General features: G+C 35.7%; 1 protein-coding gene across 10 annotated transcripts in view; it reads right to left on the bottom strand.

Annotated features, from left to right (window-relative positions):
- Positions 1-1490: 1490 nt before the first annotated feature.
- Positions 1491-21404, bottom strand: part of FNDC3A (fibronectin type III domain containing 3A) — a 114315-nt gene continuing 94401 nt past the window's right edge. For all 10 annotated transcript variants that reach the window (XM_042254706.1, XM_060394335.1, XM_042254707.2 and 7 more), the window contains 12 exons: positions 18936-19074; positions 18336-18404; positions 17407-17525; positions 15917-16022; positions 15654-15829; positions 14212-14325; positions 13338-13487; positions 12959-13242; positions 12644-12856; positions 10189-10355; positions 8859-8986; positions 1491-4001 (listed from right to left, as the gene is read on the bottom strand). In XM_042254706.1, the coding sequence (XP_042110640.1) occupies positions 3687-4001; positions 8859-8986; positions 10189-10355; positions 12644-12856; positions 12959-13242; positions 13338-13487; positions 14212-14325; positions 15654-15829; positions 15917-16022; positions 17407-17525; positions 18336-18404; positions 18936-19074 (1980 nt within the window). In that variant the 3' untranslated portion in view covers positions 1491-3686. The remainder of the gene's footprint in view (positions 4002-8858; positions 8987-10188; positions 10356-12643; positions 12857-12958; positions 13243-13337; positions 13488-14211; positions 14326-15653; positions 15830-15916; positions 16023-17406; positions 17526-18335; positions 18405-18935; positions 19075-21404) is intronic.

Here is a 21404-nt window from a genome sequence, read left to right as displayed (position 1 = left end):
TCAATAAATGCTATCATAAATGCAATTAAAGTCAATTATTATCTTGATTCCCTTGAGTTGAGGGCTTCTCTGGGAGACAGCAGAGGATAGTGGTCAAGTTCGGGGGCACTAGAGCAGTCACATGGATTCAAATATCTAATCTTGGGTTTCTCACTTATTAGCCGTGTGATCTTGAGCAGATAATGCTCTGTGCCTCAGTTTATACTTAATGGAGCAATTAAGAGGACTGTGAAATAACTAAGGTAACACTGAATATAACACCTTTAACACACTGACTGGTCAACAGATGCTATTACAATTTGAATGGGTCATGTGGCTTTAAAATGTTTTGAAACTTTTCTCTTGGCAAATTTCCCACAGCATCGTGTTATCTATAAGATGAAAAATAGTCCTTATATCGTCTAAACATTTGAAGGCACCAGTGCAGACACTGTTTTGCAACTATTAAAATCTTAGTTCTTCTTTCAACTTCTCCTTTAAGAGAGTCAGGGAGAAAACAAATGAGTAAAGGGACACATACAGATTGTTCTCAATCTGTAATATTAAAGGCTTTCTGGTGGCTCAGACAATAAAGAATCTACCTGCAATGTGGGAGACCCGGGCGTTTAAAAAACACAAAGCACTATGGTCACCTATGTTGATGGTAGGTGTTTAGATTCTAGGATGACAAGTGTTAGGTTTGGGAGACCCATTTCCTTTTTGCAGCCTGTTTGCGTAACTGAGCCACCACAGACATGGGATCCTCCTGCAGAGAATCTGTTGATGATGTTAAGGTACGTACACGTGTTGGAAACCAACCCACAAAATGCTTAAGCACAACATGTAACATTCCTATTTCCAATCTATAGGAAAAAAAAAAAGGTGCTGTGGAACGGTGACTCCAGTATCCTATCATTCTCAAGGGTGGATTCCAACTCAGTGGCTTCCATGCAGCAATGTCCCTACGTCCAGTTTCTCCTCTTCCACAGCCTAACATTTTAAACTTTCTCATGGTGCCTACAGTTGCAGCAATTACAGATCCACTTGGATTTTAAAAAGCAATGTATCCCTGGATGAGGTCTGTGGGATGGAACTTTTGAGATAAGCGAGAAGGGATGTTGAATGTCTTGGTATGTGTGAGAACTTTATGGTATTAAGCAGGAGGGCATGTTGAACCTTCTGGTGGAAAGCAGGCCTGGCTCTGGGCCCTGTAGGTGGGAAAGAAGGCAAAGAATGCAGGACAGGTGAGGAGAGGTCAGACTTTCTTTCCAATGGGAAGTTTACCTCAGACCCATCTTTATTCATTAGATATCTTGTTTTCTTTATATATAATGAGTTGCACAAAATCAGCTCACTAGGATAAAACTTGACCTTCTTGAATATGGATCCTTCTCCTGTTGAAGATTTAATTATTTTGAGAAAACTGTTGTAAGCCAATTGCAAGAGGGAAAAAAACATTTCATTCTCCAAAAGAGGCAGCAAATAATGTTTATGAATACAATAAACATATCTCAAAAGAAGAATGATACAACTTTTATTTTCCATGGATTTTAAAGATATTTTTGCTACATAGTTTATGTATTTTTATGAGATTATATTTTACCATCTGTATGAAGTTCATCCTTACACAATTTTAAGGTGATATGTTTGGTAGTGTGTCTATAATCTTTAAAAAGTTTAGAGTTTTTGGAATGTACAGTATATGAGGTAAAATCAAGGTGACATTAAAAATTGTTTCTCCTCTGCACGCGTTTTGCAGTGAGGCTCGAATGGCAAGCACACTATTAAATGACATTTACTATCAAAAATAGGAGTTCATTTGAGATACTATGAAAAACATAAGCCACTGTAACTGCCACAGTGGCACATTTTACCATTTTAGACATTCAACTATATAGAAATCTCTGGGCTATTACACTCAGACTCATTTGTACTGCCAAATGTGGCACTTTTCAGAAGTTTCTAGAAAACAATCACTGTTTCGGGGGACGTTATCAGCCTACATATAAGAGATTAAATTTAAATAAAATGTAAACATACAGTATTTTATAGTGACAGATCATTCTTACCACTTGGGAAGGCCAAGTTTATCCATTTCTTTTTTGAACAAAAGTTAATGTTTTTTTCTACAGCACAGATCATTTGACATAAAACAATTACAATACATGCCCATTCTAATAGAAGAAATTCTTCAGGGATCTTCAAAGCACAAAACATACGTCCTTTTTTTCAAAGACTGACAGAAGTGCTTAGTAATCACTAAAATGCTAACCTCAGCAACTAAAAATTAGTGATTCACTATCCTAAAATTCAAATAATAAATTAAAAAGGCTAGTTACAAGTGTTTTACAGATAACAGATGTGGTAAAACAAGAATTTTAGATAGTTTCATTACGAACTGTATTATTACTGGCAGTCATGGACATCTATGCAAGATGTACAATGTGATACTTGACAAGATTCAGTCTGATCATCCAATAACTCACAAATGCAAGCTCACAAAACATTAATGAATTATGTAATTGCAAAGTGCTCTAATGCAACATTAACCACATGCAATCAACAACTGGAACAGTATCCAAACAGACACTACATTAAACATTAGTTTTTCAAGAAAGAAAGCAGCTTGAAGTTTACTGGTGCAAATTAATTTTGTCTTCAGATTTGGTGCCCCAAACAAAAAGGTTAGGTTTGATTATGAATTCTGATGGTGATAGCAGTAGTTATGGGAGAAGCAGCAAAACTTACGGGAGTTCTTCAAAATTAGCCTATACCAGATAGATGGAGTGAGAGTGTCTGTGTGTGTATGTTATATATATATATTTCTACACTTGGTATATATATAAAGCCATATGTACGTGCATGTCCTTTTACACACACGTAGAGTTCAAAGGCTCAAAAATAAAGTAAGTCTGAAATTCAGGATTGATTATGAATTACTTTTAAAAAGTTAACTATCTAAAAGCCCTCTGTTCTTTTCCATGTTTTCAAGACCTGAAGATGTGTTTCTGAGTAAACGTTAAAATATTTTTAGGCCAAGTAAACTGTCTGTGCTTTCTTCAAGTGACTTATCTGTGAATTCATGAATATATACTTGTAATGAAGAACTCCACATTTATCAAACAAGAAGCTTTTTTCCATGCATATTCTTTCATCCAGTTTTTGTCTGCTAAGCCCCTCCAGTTATTCATCATAATCCCACTTACCAAATTAAGACAAATGAGGAGGTAGAAATATAGCACTAGATTGCTTTCACAGCATCATCATACTTTAACATTTTTATATAGCATGTTAGTGTGAATTTTAACCATTCTGAATTTTTCACTAGGTAATAATCTTTAGAACAAACAGATCAGGATGTCACTGTTACACTCATGCCGATTGGTCAAAATATCAATTATATATTGTATTGTTGCCTCTCAGAAATTTTGTTTCACAAGAAGGCATGTCAAAACAAGAAAAAAAAGCAAGAAAGGAAAAAAAAAAGAGCCCCAACCAAACAAAAAGCCGAAAATTGCTATTTCTGTGGCTTGCATTCTAATAAGGTGCCAGCCTCTACCTAGCAATATAAAGCATTAAAAATGGCCAAAATGATGTACTAGAGTCTCAATGCCAGTGCTTAATGCCACTGTTTTTGTAAAAGCAATACAGAAATAATTTTAGTACATGACAAAATAAAATGTAATATTAAAAATAAAGTTATATTTTCACTTGATTACAAAGTACTGAATGATAAAGGCAATCAAAATGGAAAAGAACGCAAAGAGCACAAGGATGACGGCTGCGCACTGCTCGTCGCTGAGCGCCCGCCCGCTGCTCGTGCTTTCCACAGTGTCTCTGCTGGCGCTGGCTGGTGGTTCAGTCCTCTGAGAGATGAAGAGCACTGTCGTGCTGTAGGGACCGACGAGGTCCTGATGCCCTGCAGGGTCTTGGCACTGGCGAATGGCACACACGCGGAAACGATATTCACAGTTCAGCTGAAGGCTTGAATACCGGAATGAAGAGTCAGGACCTCTGTAAATCTGATGGCAAGACATGGGGAAAGGAGAATTGTATGTGAAGGCTGGGTAGAAAATCTATGTTAAGACTGGCTAGGTTTAGAGTTATTTTTGACATGGAAGCATGTGATAGCCACCGCCTGGCTCTTTTAAATGAGGTTTTAAAATACCTATATATTAAAGAACTCAACTGTTTGCTGTGTAATGGCAGGGGAAATCTGAAGAGTCAGGGTGTGCCATCTCCCCTCACAGAGCTTACAGACCAGCTGAAGAGGGAAGATGTGCCCCCAGGGTAGCTACAGAATAAGCACAATCAGTCCACGGGCATTTCTCTGGTTTTACCAAATGTAAGAAGTCAAACTTGTGTGAAGCCATTCCATGAAAAGAGGAGCAGTGTCTCAGCTTCCTCTCCCATGGTGTCTTCGTAAAACTGGTTTTCTGTAATGTTTCAAACAGATGTGATGAATGAAACAATAAAAAAGGAGAGCTTGCTACAGGTGTCTGTGGCAAATCATTTTATAAACTTTAAAGTGAGAGATCACTTAGAACCAAAGAATTAGATCTTAAAACCCACTCCTCTGCTCAGTCCCCCAGAAGGGCAATAATAGGAATGGAATTCCACAGATTTTCAAGGCAGAGTGCTAGTGACTGTAGGGACTGGGCTCCGAGCTCTGCTCTACCCCTGCACACGCCGTGATGGTGTGACAGCAGTCATCCTGTATGGAAACTAATCTGTTACGGCGCTTCTTAGCACAGTGCCCAGCATACAGTGAGTGCTCAATATATGGAAGCTCTCACTTCCATTACTGAATCCCTTCACTCATTCTCTAAATGAAAAGACCAAGACTCAGTGGCTTCCCAGTTGAGTTTCCCCAGCTAGCTGGTGGGTTACAAGTAAGGTCAGGCAATTTTGGCTGCCTTATTTGTATCTGTGTTATAAATCTAAATTTTTACATACTGGTTTGCTCCCAATGGAGCAAGGTAAGATCTTTCCCTCAATTCTGTGTCTCTAGCATACAATAGGTACTTGTTAATAAAAGGCCACTATATTAGTATTGACTATGTATATATCAAATGTATATTGGTAGATACTGAAAAGATATAAATTCATAAATTCATTCAATAAATGAATTTTTATTGAAAAATGAATCTTTAAAAAATGCTGAATATGCCTTAGTCCTGAAGAGGCAGATGAGCATTTCAGGAAGTGGGAATATAGAAATGATTTATGTTTCAGTGATGGTAAAAGGATGAAGTTAAGTAAATCAGAACACTGTATTAGAAAGCAGTGTGAAACAATATATATACAATGGGTCAATTTAGTAAAAGTTAAAAAATATGTATTTGTCCTACAGGTACAGTAGATGATACTCATTTTTGCCTTTGAAATTTTCTTTACTTTCCATTTGTCTCCAAATGATCACGGTAAAATGATTTGGGAAAAAGCCTCAACAAATGGCATGAGGGTGACAGGTGAGGCGATTTGACACCGAGAAGAAGAGCATATTACTACACTAACTGGAAACTTAGGTCTAATTCCACAGGGGCTTTACTGTGCGCTATTTAAACAGTGTCTAAGGAATCCTGATCGTAAGGTTGAGTGAGGGATTGAGGGAATTGGGCATGACAGGGCCTCCTGGTGATAAAAGCACAAGGTTTCAAGTGAAAGTGTTAGTTGTTCAGTTGCGTCTGACTCTCTGCGACCCCATGGGCTGTAACCCACCAGGCTCTTCTGCCCATGGAATTCTCCAGGCAAGAATACTGGAGTGGGCAGCCATTCCTTTGTCCAGGGGATCTTCCCGACCCAGGAATCGAACCAGGGTCTCCTGCATTGCAGGTGGATTCTATACCAGCTGAGCTATCAGGGAAGTGTTTACAGATACCGAAGTGTTTATGATAGTGATAAATTAGGAGGAAGCTGGAGAGGAGACTGGGAAGGAAGATGATAAGATCATTTTGTTTCAGATGTTGGGAAGATGTCTAAACAGGGAGACATCCTATAGGTAACTGTAGATACAGGATTTCGCTGAATATGAATAAGCAAGAGTTCCCCATGGCAGGCAATGAACACTGAGAGAAACTATGTCCCTGATGACTGCACTAAGCTCCTGGATCAATCTGCCTACCTACAGGGTTTTCTCTAAGAGGATTTATACTTTATACACCAATTTGAATTAATTTTCCTGGTACTTGTAACATTAATGAGCTTGGTCTCAGATACAGACTCCCAAATGGGAGTTATCTACTTTGAAGGTGGTTCTACTGTCCCCCAATATTTTTACTTCACCCTGTTATACCAATTGAAATGCTGCTTTGGTTAAAAAGCACTTGTTTAAAAAATGTATACAATGCTGGGAGGATCAAAGAGCCAGTAGACACTTGACTTTTGATATGAATTTTTCCAAGCAAAAAAATTTTCTCCCAATGCCCATAAGGTCAGTTATCCTGTGGAGATGAGAGTTACAATGTATGTGAGGGAGGGAACAAGAGTCAGGGCAAGAGTGTAATTTTAGGGAACTAGGCCAGGCCTTGGCGAGGTGCTACAGAGTGGGAAGTCTGGTCAAAGCCAATGACTGATCAAACAGGGCGGAAAAGGGAAGAAGATAAAGAACTATAAGTGTGGTCTAGGGTCAGAAGTACTAGTTGCTGCCACGCTAATTAGCTTTCAGATCCCCCAAACCAGCAACACTACAGGTTAAACAGGTTTTTATAGGCTCACCTAGAAAGTCAACCACCAACTTAAAAAAAAATAATCCCCTTCTTAAAAACATCAACAGTTCCTATTGCTGTAGAATAAAGACCCACCAAGACCTGGCCTCCTCCACTCCACACTCCATTCTTGAGCCTTACTCAACTTACACCTGAGAGGTCACCAGCTCCCTCAAGAGTCCCTTCAGTGATAATCCTTTTGGAAAACATTCTAAAATCCGGGGGTGGGGGTGGGGAATCATTCCTTTTTATAAAGTGTTTTATCTTTATTATGACCTTTTATTTGTTTGCTTACATAAAATGTCAATTATAGTTATTTCTGCTTGCTTGCTAATGTGTAATAAATGAAAAATAAGAACAGTAATATTAATAATGTAGCCTCAGTTTCTTCATGTGTAGTATTTAATACATGTGTGTTGAATATCAAGTAAATTTTAAGTAAAATATTAAATTCCACGAATGAGATCAAACTCTTAAAAAATGACCTTCAAACTTTTAGAATATAATTTGTCAGTAAATTATAAAATTATATAAACATTTAAGAGATTTAGATGAGCATATGTACATGCATATATATGATGAAGTTCTAAGGAAATCAGTCTTACAGTATGCTTACAATCTAAAGTAAGAGTGTTGATGGGGATAATTTAGCTTTTAAATTACAATTAGCACTGCTGTTTCATGTAGTGATGTGTTCACATACTGCTCAAATGTCGGATCCCTATTTCCTTTAAACATGTAGTGCAATTACATTTTCTTTAGTATTAATTTGATTTCCTCCTTGGAAGGAAACCTGCTTATCTGTAAATTATATTCAAATCCAATTATCATGTCAATTTGCCGATGACTTAATAAAGAAAACAACCACATTCCAAATTTAATCTGACCCTTTGGGGCCTTCTGTTAATTTTGGTTAAGAAATTATGCTTCCATATTTAGCAAAACTTGAAGGAAAAAATTATACCTATATTGAGAAGTAATCTATTATTAATAATTACAACAGCACAAGAGTGAAATAAAACAGATGAATGACTGGTTTTTCTACTGAGAAAAGAAAATACAAGGTTAGATACTAAATTGAAAACAACCCAATTTAAAAGCCCTCAAAAATCACGAAGTTTGACAGCAAAAAGGGAGAAGCAGATGAAATGCCTAAAAGAAATAAGGCTTTTGAGCACCATAAAGACTTCTTTTCTAAGTTATAATGAACACTGACAGCTCCTCACTTCATTGGCTATTCACTCTCTATCAGGAATCCGTCTTTGAAATTTCTTGGCTGGGAAGGTGACACTTCCTCTAGGCTTCCATACTGCAACTCTGCACTCTGACTAGGGCTATTACCAACATTGTCAAAGCCTCCTCAGTGGTGTCTCTGCATCTGTCCTCATCCTACTCTAGTCACAATGACCTTGTGTCTGATCATGTGACTACTCTGGCTACAACCCGCCACTGGCTTCTCATTTCACGTGGAGTAAATGCTGGAGCGTGGCCTGTAACACCTTGCATGACCTCCATGCCACTCACAGACCCTCTATGATTAACTCCCTGACCTCATCTATTACTCCTCCCTTTGGTCACACTGCCCCAGCCACAGTGACTTTCTTCTTGTCCATTAAATTTAACAAGCATGTTCCTACCTCAGGGCCTTTGCACCTACTGTTCCTGCTTTTTGGAACACTCTTCTCCCCATATTCACCTCCTTTGAGTCTCTGTTCAAATGTTACCTGCTGTCCTGCATGAAACAGCACTAGCTATCCCTTGCCCTAGTACTTTCTACTCCTTTTATCCAGTTTTATTTTTTTCTCCATTGTGCTCATCACTATCTAACACTGATACAGTGATGTGTTTATCTGCTTCTAGTATCTCTTTTTTTCTGTTAGAATGTAAGCTGCACGAAGCCAAGGACTTTTTGTTCCGTGCATATCCTGAGTGCCCGGCACAGAGTTCAATAAAGCCTATCAAATGAATGAACACTCTGTTTAAGTACAGCTCATACCTAAAAGATTTTGAATCCTGATATACTGTATAGTTACTAATCTTTGGAACACAGTAAGCACTGAACAAACGTTTCTGAATTAGGAAGATAAAGGTTAGTCAAATCTTGTACTGAAAATACATTGAAGTGAAAAAAGGTAAAAACATGTATCTATAGAATTATATTTTGACACATACCTGTTTGAACTCTGAATCTTTTCCCACCATAACTTGGAGACTGTAAATAACTGGATCACCTTTCATTGGCTGTAAACACTCCCATGTAATATCACAAATGTGATCATTCACTTTCTCTATTTTGGGGGCTGTAGAGAAGAAATACAAATAAAATCTGCTTGACTTGATTTTTCACTTGGCACATCACACGGACATTTGTTTTAATCAAAATCAACAGACTTTAAAACCTAGTTATAAACTTGAAGTAAGCATCAGTGAATGTTTGAAATTTGCCGAGAAATGGTCAATGGCTAACTCTTACCATCCTCCAGAACATGCAATCTATAACATTATAATGCAGACTCATCAAAAGATCTGTCAAGAGAAGCACTGTTTTCACTCAGCTAAAAAGCTAGTGGTAGTTCTACAACGTCTTTTATGGTGGTACTTCAAAGAGCATAACCAGGACATGAAATTTTATAATTTAATAAATTTCCTTAGAGAATGAGTTCAAAAACACCCCCAACTTCTTGGCCACACATATGACTACCTCACTCAGTAGTGAGGTAGAAGGTGTCAAAAGCAGTAATCTTCTTAAGGTTCAGAGACAACTAAACCAGATGAAGGAACAGGAAAATAACTCCGTGAAAGCCATCAGCATTACTAGGAGGAGTATTCCAGAACAATCTTGCCGTTATGGGTCCGGTTAACAGATGGTACATTCAAGTATATGATCCAGGACACTGTACTAGATGTGTTTGTGATTTGTCCCCAGAGGGACAGGAGTTTCAGTTTTTTCCTTGGCTAAATGCACAAAGTACAATACTTGCCAGGGTCATTTTAAAATAAGAACTCTGCTGAAATTAATCTTAAATATATATTACATGCACAAATGTGTGAATATGTATGTAAATTTGACTCAAAAATTCAAATTAACTTAGTACTCAGGTTTTGCTGAACAGATGACTTGACTTTCCTCCTGAAATCCAAATAAATGAAATAGCAATGACTCAAAACAACAAGGATTGTGATTTTTTTTCCTTTAAATAACAACAGTGAAAACAGTAAATGGCCCTATTAGAAAACCAGCCTGTCTATTCAATTTAGTACTTTTATATTTATTTAAAAGATGAGTGACAAAAAACAGCACTGATTATGCCAGATAAAATAGCTTTTATTATTAAGTGAAACTCCCAGTAAGTAGGCTTGTCTAGCTCATTTCCTTTTTATAATTTAAATGTTAGACACATACTAGATGATAAATTTTAACTGTACAAAAAGTACATTATGAAAGAGCATTTAAAATTATAATTTATTATTAAAGAAAGTAACTTGAAGATGGAGAACTTACCTTTCAGGGCAGCTGGGACAGATTTTGGAGTAGTGAAAATATATTCTTGGGAAAGAGGACCTTCCCCTGCTTCATTACAAGCTTGAATACAGAATTTATAGGACGTCGACTCGTTAAGTCTTTGTACTTTGTATGTATGACATGGACCTCTGTATAAGGATACAAACCTAAAATGGAAATGACTCTTATGAAAAATAAACCTTGACGACCTTATGAAAAATGTTTAAAAACTGCTAAAAAAGAACAGCTCAGACATTATTTAGGAGCAGTAAGTTACTCCTAGAATTTAATGCCACAATGGTTTGTCACTCAATAAACCCTTATTTTTCATCAGATGAAAATCACAGAATTAGTTAATTTCCCAATTTGCCATAGTTTCCTGAAAATTTATTGCAAAATTGTATATACCATCACAGTAACTGTTTCTTTTCAGGCTTCTGGTATAGCTTTGCTTCTGACTGCTGTTTTTTAATGTATACATCTTAAAAGATACTCAGAACATCCAATTTTCATTATCAATTATTTCTAACTAGAGTTACAAGCATACAGTTTGTCATATAAAAAAGACAATTCCCTTTCCTAGGCATAACTTTAATTGATTTAGTGAGGTTTCCTTAATATTTCCCTAGCAGTAGGAGATGACACTGTGTACAGTTTCCCACAGACCACCCACCTGAACTGTCCAGTGGAAAGTTTAGTGTCTTATAGGTCATACACATGCTGAGTGTTCTCCACATTTTTAACTGGCTGTTTTAAACATTTTTGGAGAATGAATAATGAATGCTCATGTAGTTCTAATAGTCTGAAAATTGTAGTTAGTCTAAAATGAAGGAATACTTAATGATCATTAGTAACACTGTTTCCAAGAAGTAGTAATTGGATAAGCCTTGCCTTTTGAATCTACATTTTTTTTTTTAAAACTGAGAGGATTAAAAAAACCAGTGGCAAAGCCACTGTTGTAAAAAGCTGAACCATGATAAAAAACCTGTGGTCAGGGAACAGATAAGGTAGCATTCCAAAACAATCCCACAACAAATGTGAAGAGTTGTGAAAAATCAAAGGAAAGTAACTAAAGATATTAAATTGATTTAATTCATGAAATTTATGTGGTAAATTTACAATATCATAAAACACTTTAATTTCTTTATTTTCCACAAAGACCATAAGCTATACCCCATACCCTGCAACAGTTCTCTAGCTAAACATTAATCATGCTTAAAGTTCTACAATATAGAATAATATCTACAATAATATCTAAATATAGACTAATATCATCTCTACTTCATAGAATCTTTGTTCTATTATTTTTCAACCAAATACCAATTAAATGTTTCTAGTAAATCTTGCACAACCCTAAATATGAATAAATTAATTCACCTAACAATAACAACATATATTAAAGATAAATAGCTATAACAAAAATGTGCAGCAAGGCAAAAAACTTCCTTCCAGATATAAGATTACAAAGAGTACACAAAATTCTGCCAGGAGCAAAGGCTAACATTCAGAGAGGCACAGATTTTAGGAAATAAATGATCAATACTATTTGCTCTGTGTAATGCTCTTATGATTGATACAGGATGTTTAATTCTGTATGCTATTTTAAATGTATAATTATTTCTGATAGGGAGTACTGATATACAAGTACCTTGAGTATTCCATTATTAAATATTTGGCTGACATACAAACCCAATACAAAAAAACAAAGTAACCTTGGGAAAAACTGTCACTAATACTCTGAATCTATCAAACAGACAAATTTATTTCTAACAAATTGAGTGAAACATAAAAAACAAAAACAAAACAAATTTCTTAAAAGATTAAAGTATCAACTGAGGAAGATATATGGCATTGTTTATTTTGGTTAAATTTAATATCAATTTACTACCCCAGATTGGATTTTGAATAATTTATACTAATTACTTTGAGCAACACTGTAATTCAAATGCATGTTTTAGTGGAATAAAACGGCACGCATGTAACGAGATGGCCAAGGACAGAACAGAGAAGAACCGGAGCAGCCGGGGGACTGGACTATGCGTCAGAGGGCCTAAGATCTGACGGTGAGGAAGTGCACTCCTGCATTCACGTGGTGTTCACGCTGTGAGTAAGGAGGAGGGTGAGACATAACCCTCAGGATCTCAAAGGTCTTATGCCAATCAACCGCTTACTGTAAAAACTACCTCTTGCTGGAAATCAGCACTGAAGAACTTATTTTGCAGTAAAGATTGCTCCTTTTACTAGCTTGAAGAGAGTGAATGGGTTAGAGAGCCAAAGAACAGCTCCCCTATTTTCTCTCTTCACTATATCTTCTGATGTTTCAAAAATGGCATACTTAAAAAAAATTATTTCTTATGAGACTTCTGCTTTTGAAAACAATTTATTTCTAGTGTTAAAAAAATTTATATACAGAAGACCTAAGAAACTATGTAAAGAAGCAATTAGAAACACCCACCTTCCATTCTTATCCTCCATCTGAAGGTGGTACTGAACCGAATCTGTTGACAATGTCTTTGGGGTTCCTTCTCCCCACTTCAGTTTAAGGTTCTGGTGGCTGAAGGCAACGCATTCCAGACGAGGTGGATCAGGAGGGAGAGGTTTAGTTTTTAATTTTATCATGTGGCTGAAAGGACCAGCTCCAAGGCTATTCAAGGCTTGAATTCGTATTCTAAGCGCCATGTTAAAAAAAAAAAAAGGTTTAGTTTATGATTATTCTATTTAAAGTGTCTCTCTGGTCTAGGCAAAAATGAAGATAGTTTTTACTGTGTACCTGTATGTTGTATCTGGCTGCAGATTGTCTAGGATGTAGTTTGTAATCTTTCCCACTGTCAAAGGCTGTTTATCTCCAAAGTCTATGCTATAGGCAAGGATTTCTGAACCATGATCACAAGGCTTTTCCCAGCTTATTGCAAGGCATGTAGATGGTGAATAATTGGGATTTTCTATATCATCATCACTTATTTCTTGAAGACAAGTCACAATAGCAGGAACTGATGGTGGAGTCATACAGGCTACTACTTCACTAAAAGGGCCTGCACCCACAATGCTCAGAGCCTACAAATTAACAGAGCCCCAAAGTTAAAGACAGAATTATGCAAATACTCACAAAACACAAGACTCTAGAGTGTCAAGACCCTGACCATCTTTACCTGGACTCTGCAGTAATAGGTGGTTGCTGGTGAAAGTCCTTTTAGTTCGTAACTGAGACCGGGCCCGCAGTAACATATCTGCATACTTCCTTCAACTCCTCCCCATTCCAATCGATATTCAGTGACATCAGTTCCATTACTCAAAGGGACCTTAAAGTTAAGAAAAGGGGATAAAGTCTTTTGTCTTAAGTTCTGATAATGATTACATAGTTTTGGGGCAAAAATGTCATTTCCCCAAGCACATAAAAAACTGAACTGTTTTTGGATTTCTAAAAGAATGTTTAACAGAACACAAACTGTTTAATATTACATTTTTATTCATTAAGGCCACCTGAATTAAAGATATAACTTTGTTTTCAAAAAATATAATTGTTTTCAATCAGACATAGAAATATGATTCAGTCACTTTAGAAAGAGTATCTTAAGGTAAATAAGACAATTTGAAATAATTCTATTAAGTAATATAAATGTTAAATCATACAAGGCTATTTTCTTTGTTAAATTTCAAATGAAACAGAAAATGGAATTATCATTATTGATTACTACTATATGCAGTAAGTATACTGGAGATAATAAACATGAGAGAAATAGTATACACTAATTTCCATGAATGTTTGTTCTGAAAATTAAGTGCACCATGGCTAAATATCTCAGTACTGAGATGGGGCACCATCATGAATAAGAATATAAATACTTGTAAACATATACCTTACTTAAATACTGCAGAGCGAGAAAAGAATTTACTTTTTACCAAGTGGATTTAACTAGGACTTAACTCTTTTTATAATTTATGGAGATGAATAGTATCTTCATTCTTTTATGTAAAATTATTTTAATCATTTAAAGCAAATATATGTGAAGGAAATTACAATACCTCCCAATTCACTTGTGCACAAGTTGCAGATCTGCACGTCACTTGAGGGGGCTTACACTGATCTGGTGGTCCAGGGGCTGTAGTAATATCATGTTTTTCTGAAAATGGCCCAAACTAGAAAAACAAATATTAATCAGTGTTTTCATTTTTCACCTACCAATTGCACAGCTCTCCATAAATATTCACAGATAATTAAATTCATCATCCCTTTCCTTTAAGACTAATTAGTCATAATAAAATTCTCCTAAAAGAAATCACAGAAAGTAAAGATTTAATTAATGATCATGGAAGTAAATATGTGAGGTTATTTTAAAGTTTCTTTTACTATGGTTTCTTCCCTTGCCCCTTATTCTTTTATGAATTGATTTTTTGTAAGAAGGGAGGGGAATTTAGGAATTAGGTCGAATAAAAGGAAGAAATCATGTCAGGAGTGAAGAAATGAATACCAATCAAAGGCACAAGAGATTGTAGGCATAAATTATAACTTAAATAACAGCTTTAGTAGGGTGTAAAAATGCATTCTGTGAAAACATAGGGAACAAATATTTACTTGAGATGATTCTGATAAGTTATCACAAACCTGAAAACCCAGATTATAGACACTAGTATTAAAGATGCTACCCCATGTACTGCAGCCTTGAGGGGCTGCCAAGATCATCAGGGTTTACTAAAATCTGACATAATGGGGAAAGACTTGTCAGTTTAATTTCATGAAATTTTAATTATACTGTAGTTTTAAGAAACACAGTGCTAACTCAAAGTCAGAAGTGACTGGTTGGTCCTCAGAGAACTTTTAATTCAGAGAGATGAGAGATGTCACAGTTGAGCGGAAAGGGTTTTGGCTCGAGTCGGACAGAGTGACTGATGTCTCCCACTTTTTAGTGTGTGTGACTGCTGAGGCAAGGAGTTGAGCTTTCCTGGGCCCCAGCTTCCTCAGCTGTAAAATGGAGATATCACCTATTCTGTCCATTTTATGGAGTTATACAGATACAGAGATAATTAAAAACAAAAACAAAAAATACACAAAACCAGAAATGCTTAGAATGTAAGTTTTTTCCCTTAGGCAAAAAAAATGAATCACAAGTAGTTGTCAACTGGAAATAAACACTGCGTACAACCAGCCTCAAAACACTTACTCTTAAGTATTTCATCTTATGATCATGTTTCTACTCTTCTTACCAAGTAAACTCCATTAGCACTGCCTGAAAGGCTCAGCTCAAGTTCAAAGTGTCACATATTAGTAACTGGAGTTTTAAAGTACTGATATTCTGTAACTGTTAAGCTATGGTACATACTGAATTCTCATTTATCAATAGAGGCTTATTAAAAATTGTAAAATTTGGAGTCACATGTTGAAAGCAAAATGGTCAAATAATGGGCACAATGACATGCTACATGATATACCACTGGGATTTATAATTCAGTCAGCTTCGTTTTCCTACCCCCATTTTGTTAGCTGCACGTAGTCTGAAGCTGTAAGTCTTTCCAGGAAGAAGGTTGCTCACTGTACATTCTACTTCAGGACCTTGGTAAACTTCTCTGGGTTCATCTCTTTCTGCAGGAGACATTTCCACCCCATAGCAAGAAATGGGTGATCCACCATTGACCAGAGGGGGTCCTAAAGGTGGAAAGATTCACGCAGTTAAATAAGAGGAATATATTTAGTACCGACTTAATTATAATTTATTACCAAAATGAAAATTACCCCATCGTAACTGTATTTCTTTTGCTTTGGGTCTACCCTGTAATCTGGGAGGGAGGCATGGGCCAGGAGGCACAGCTGGAGTCTGCACAAGTAAAGATTCAGATACCTGCCAAAACAAAAGCAAAAACAAAACAAAAATGCCCCAAGCCAAATAATCAGACTGCTTTTGTTAAAGGAAAGTAAGACGAACACAAAGACTGCACCAATAATTTGCATCTGAGTATCAACAGAAAAGGAATAACGTTTTGAATAAAATCAAATCTAATTAAATCATTAAAACACAAATTTTATACAGGCAAGTAAAATAAGGACAACTATTATGTACCTACTAGGTACGAAGTTACCAGGAAAAAAAACAAACCCCAACAAAGAACTCTCTTCTTCCTTCCATAATTAAAACAAAAAACTTCCCTCATGACCTAATGGACATTATTTTTGGTGTCCAAATGGATCTACAAATCTCTTCTAAAGAATATTTTAACATTCTATCAATGCTGTTTGCTGTGTTTTTAGGAGGTTTAGACTATTTTGACCACTTGACTGTCTTTTTCAACCTAAACGCTAATTTAATATTAACAACAAAAAAATCTTTTCTTTCACTCTAAAACTAATTTAAAAATCAGGTAAGTGTTCTCAAGTATTTAGCATCTTTTCCAGGTAATTGGTATTACTTTTCATTTCTATGCTACTAAAAAAAACTTTTATTTTAAAAGACATTCTCTTAAAAGCACTGACACAAACTCAGTGCTATATTCATTATCTGCACAGTATTAGGGTTTATACTTAACATTTTATAAACAGTACGGCTCACGCTTAAGATTTCTTATTAAAGAAAATGAAGCAATTGGATCCAAAGCCTGTTGCACAGGACTTGCAACTCAGCTTCACTGTACTCTCATTTTCAACAAGATGCTAATTCATTAAAAAAAAAAACTACTTTCATTGCATTAAACCTCATTTGAAAAAAGTAACAATTATGAACGCTCTAAGATACATTATTGGTTGAATTCATTAAAAAATCACTCCTATTAAAAAACATTATACTTTTCCAGAACATTACAAATGTCTCATATATAATCAATGGCACATTTAAGTCCATTTCTGTCTCTAGTAAGAAAATAATTGCCAGACTTTTCTGAAATAAGTGTATATTTAGAATTTGTGTTTAAATAATGATTTTGTTTCTATTTCTGTTAGGGAGGGTTAATTGAGCATCATCCTAAAATTTATCTTTATAAAATTTTCTGCAATGTTTTTCCAAAACATTTTCTGCAATGTTTTTCTAAAACCTATTTTTTCCAAAGCTAAACAGCAACCAGACAACAGATATTCACTACAAGCTAAATACTACATTAGGCTAGTCTGGTCACTAAAAATTTAACCACCTGGGTTATACATTTTATGGATATATTTCAATATTTGAGGTGGCATCTGATGATTTCATTTCATTTGACCAAACTTGAGAAAAAAAATCTACACGTAAGTATTACCGCACTCTGTCCTCCATCACTGATGCAGTAAACTCGAAAACGATAGAAACAGCCTGGATTCAGTCGATCACAAAGATGTTCCCTAGTAGCGCCACTGTATATCATATCCCATTTGTTTCCTGTAAGATGGAAGAATTACGCTCCATCAGCGACAAGGTAATGGTTAACATTTTGGTATCAAGGACATGGCAGGTATCCTAGCTTCACTTCACTAAGTAAGCGTTTATGTAATTTGTCAGAAATGATTTAAGCCTGTTTTTCGAGTTTCCTGGAAATGATGTAATTTTCTTTATGTGTACAGCTTCTTAGACAAATTTGCATGGCTCTGTTGAAGTAAAATATCTCTGTAACTCTGTACAGACTCTGACTTAGATCGATAATTTGCTTTTAATTAAACATTTTAAATGTGTTTACTGGCCCAGTAATAACATTATAACACACAAAGAATAGAAAAAACCAATACCATAGGAAGTTTAGTCTTAATTAAAAGACATCTTTATTTTTTGCAAGGAAATAGGCCATTTGATATAAAGATAAAAATGTGTGATTCAAGAATAAAGTTCACTAGACAAAGAACTTATTACTAAAACTACTGTAAGTTAAATTTTAGAAGATTTTTCTGATACATCTGGGTATAAATCTGAGTGAGCTAACCTTCAGAAGACTTTAGGTATACTGGAATTGAGCAATGCAAACCAATGAGAAAAAAAAAAGAAAATGTAATAATATAAGTATACAGCAGTCTTACATTTGAGTCACTGTATATCTGGAAATTACAACTTAAAGTGGATCATAACAGGCAAAATCTTATCTGCTACAAACAGGAAAAAAATCAAGAGGAAAGAAAAGACATCATGTAAAATTTAGAACCATGAAGACTAAAGGTAGACTGACTGGTATAGATTATCAGTTTTAATAGTTATTCTTACCGTTAGAACCTTCTGCCATCTCTACTACATATTTATTGATGGCTGCCCCTCCATTGTCTTTTGGTGGGTCTATCCAAAGAAGCAAAAGTGGTATTAGGCAGAGTATATACAATTCAAAAAATGACATAAACTCATAATAAACAGAACACCACACTCAAGACTGCTCTAAAAGAAAGAAGAATCACCTGCAATGACTTTTTAAAAATTAATACCAGCACCTTCTTTACTCTTTTGTTTTTACAGAAGCAGATTCTCAATACATTTTTGTTTTAAATGAATAAGCGATTTTAATTTCTCATGAAAACCAGAATGAGCCATGAACACTTTAGCTATGAGTTCAATAATCTTTCATCTCACACAGGCGGCCCCTGCTCAGAGTTCTACAGTTGACCCCAAGTTCTTCCTCCATCAAACCTGAACTTAGTATGTATGAGTACAATGCTCTCCATAAAGCAGATCATCAAACAGTGAGTCTCACATTTCTCACTGACCTTCCCTGAGCTAACAAATCTACTCAAGTGTCTTAAAAATGATCTAAATATTCAAATCATTTAAATCAAATATAAAAGTAGTGACATACAAATATGCAAAATATCTTACCCCAGGTTATTTTAAAACTATGTGAATGTATCTTTCCTTTAACTGAAGGCTTTACAGGGACTCCAGGTTTATCAGGACAGGTCGTAAACTCTACGACTTCACTTGGACTACTTTTACCTTCTGAGTTATAAGCAATAACCTATGATGAGAACACAAAGACATAATTAATGTCTGATACTTAATGATACTGGCTTAATGAACAAAGTGATGGGAGACAAATAGGGTCAATCAAATGATTTATGTGAGAACTGCTTGTCTTCAAAAGGAACTCAGCACATATGAAGAGAATTAAGGTATTCAGTCAGTCCTAAAAATACAAGTGAGTCTAATATTTTGATACTAAATAAGAGTCATCACTGGAACAAGCTATATAATCTGATGATACTTGGCGAGGCTTGATTTAACTTATTCTTTTAATATTCTTCAGGGATTTAAAAAAATGTCAGATTCTCTGAATTTCCTCTCTTTAAAAGATAAAGGTTTTAACTCCTCCTCCTTTTGAATTGTCCTTAATAACTTGCTTCTAACAAAGTGTGTAGCAGAAACGATGGTGTGTGTAGCTCCCCTATGGAGAAGCCCATGTGGTGAGGTTTTATAATGATAACTGAAGCAAAAATGCAATCCAACATCGTAAGAGGAAAACTGGAATAAATCTATGTATTCCTCAGATACTTTGTAAATTGTGTCAATATAAAAATTGTATTTGAAAATTAAAATGACCCAGTGCTACCAGAAGTCTTGAAAATGAAGCTAGTATACAAAATAAGTATTGCAGGCATACTCCTTACTGTCTGAGCCACCAGGGAAGCCCCAAAATAAAACAGATATAATTATGCACCACATAAACAAATTTCCTGATATCAGTAAAATTTTCTTTCTTAGGTTCTCAAGGAGTAATAAAACTTTTCTTTTTAATAGTGAAAACACTTTACAATGGCTTCTATCATTTATTGGGAATAATTTGTTTAAACAAACAATGGTAGGAAAATTCAAATGTTGAATTTGTCAACTAGTAAGCATCCTGTTACCTTTTTGGGAAAACCTCTGTACGAAAATGAAGGCTGGCTTATATTAAATTGTATATTAGCTAATTCAAGGCCCTGTCTGCCAAGCAATAGCAATGTGTATCACTGACCAAGTCAAAGATAGACTATATCCTAGAATGGACGCTTGGAAAGATTCAGGATTTCAGGAGAATCCTAAAATGCTCACAGGAGAATTTTCAAAGCTTGCTATTGCTTCAAGTGAGCAAGAATGATATGTAGAATCTCCAGGCCTCCAACGAGCAAGAATGACATATAGAGTACCTCTACTTTCCTAAAATAATTAAGTCTGAAGGCCATCAGATGGGACAGTGAGACAAGCACGGGTGCTAGGGGATGGATGAAGGTTGGGTGGAGGCAGCAGCATTCACCCTGCACAAACTCAAGTGCTCTGGATAGGACTTTAGGGAAGGCTATGAGGGCAAGAGGGGTTTTATCCAGTAAGTAAAATACTGTGATAAACAGGGAAGAGTTTCTCACTGATGATGATGGCAGTTAGAAATAAGGACAGGGAGAAAATTAGAATTAATCTGTGGCACTAGATCAAATGGAGGTATAGGGTGCAAACTCATGACTTTTAAAAATAGATATGTATGTAGAAATACGTGTTCCTGCATGTAAAGGGTCTATGTGTGTCTACACACATACACACACAACATACACACGTACATCTAGTTCTTGGCTTTGTCCACTGAGAGGAGGCCTAGGAGTAGCAAAATCCTATAGCATTAAGTATACTTACTACCCAGATCCTGACTTCTAAACACCACTGTCTGCTTAACAGTGTGTTAAGTGTCTGCTTAACTTCTTAACACCACTGTCTCAGGTGCTCTGAGAAAGGGTCAATGTCAAATTTGAAGGAGAGAACTGCATGATGAGAATGTAGTATCATGTGCCAGAAAGGAGGGGCTCAAAGAATGATGGGGTGGGGACATGTCAAAAAAACTAGAAGTCAGCTTGACAAGGGCTCCCAAAATCTAAGACAATTTGAACCTCATAACTGATAACCACAGTAACAAAATATAACCCACTCAGTAAACAGGAATCCATGAGTTCATACTAATATAAATGAGAAGAGAAAGCTTTTCCTTTTAGTATAATGCCAAGTAATCAATGTAGAAGAAATTTTAAAAACCAGCACTTGGCAACCATTAATCATAGTTACTGAATGATTTAGGGCAAGAATTATCAATGGATGTTAAAACTAGTGGGTGAGACTTTGATGAGGAACAAGATGTCTATACAGTATTTGCAAAATACTTATTACAAAGGGAGAAAGAACAACTTTACAGCAAAGAAACATGGTAGTTATCTTATCACCTTTATAGCTACTAGTAAGTGGACCACCACTTCAAAGAGCATAACAGCATTACTTTTTTCTGATATACCTGCCAAAAAAGCATATTCTGACTATGTTCAATGACAC

Source organism: Ovis aries, chromosome 10 (genome assembly GCF_016772045.2).
Source record: "Ovis aries strain OAR_USU_Benz2616 breed Rambouillet chromosome 10, ARS-UI_Ramb_v3.0, whole genome shotgun sequence".
Classification (NCBI taxonomy): Eukaryota; Metazoa; Chordata; class Mammalia; order Artiodactyla; family Bovidae; genus Ovis; species Ovis aries.
The sequence above is the reverse complement of the archived record's forward strand: the minus strand, read 5'-3'. Positions and strand labels throughout refer to the sequence as shown.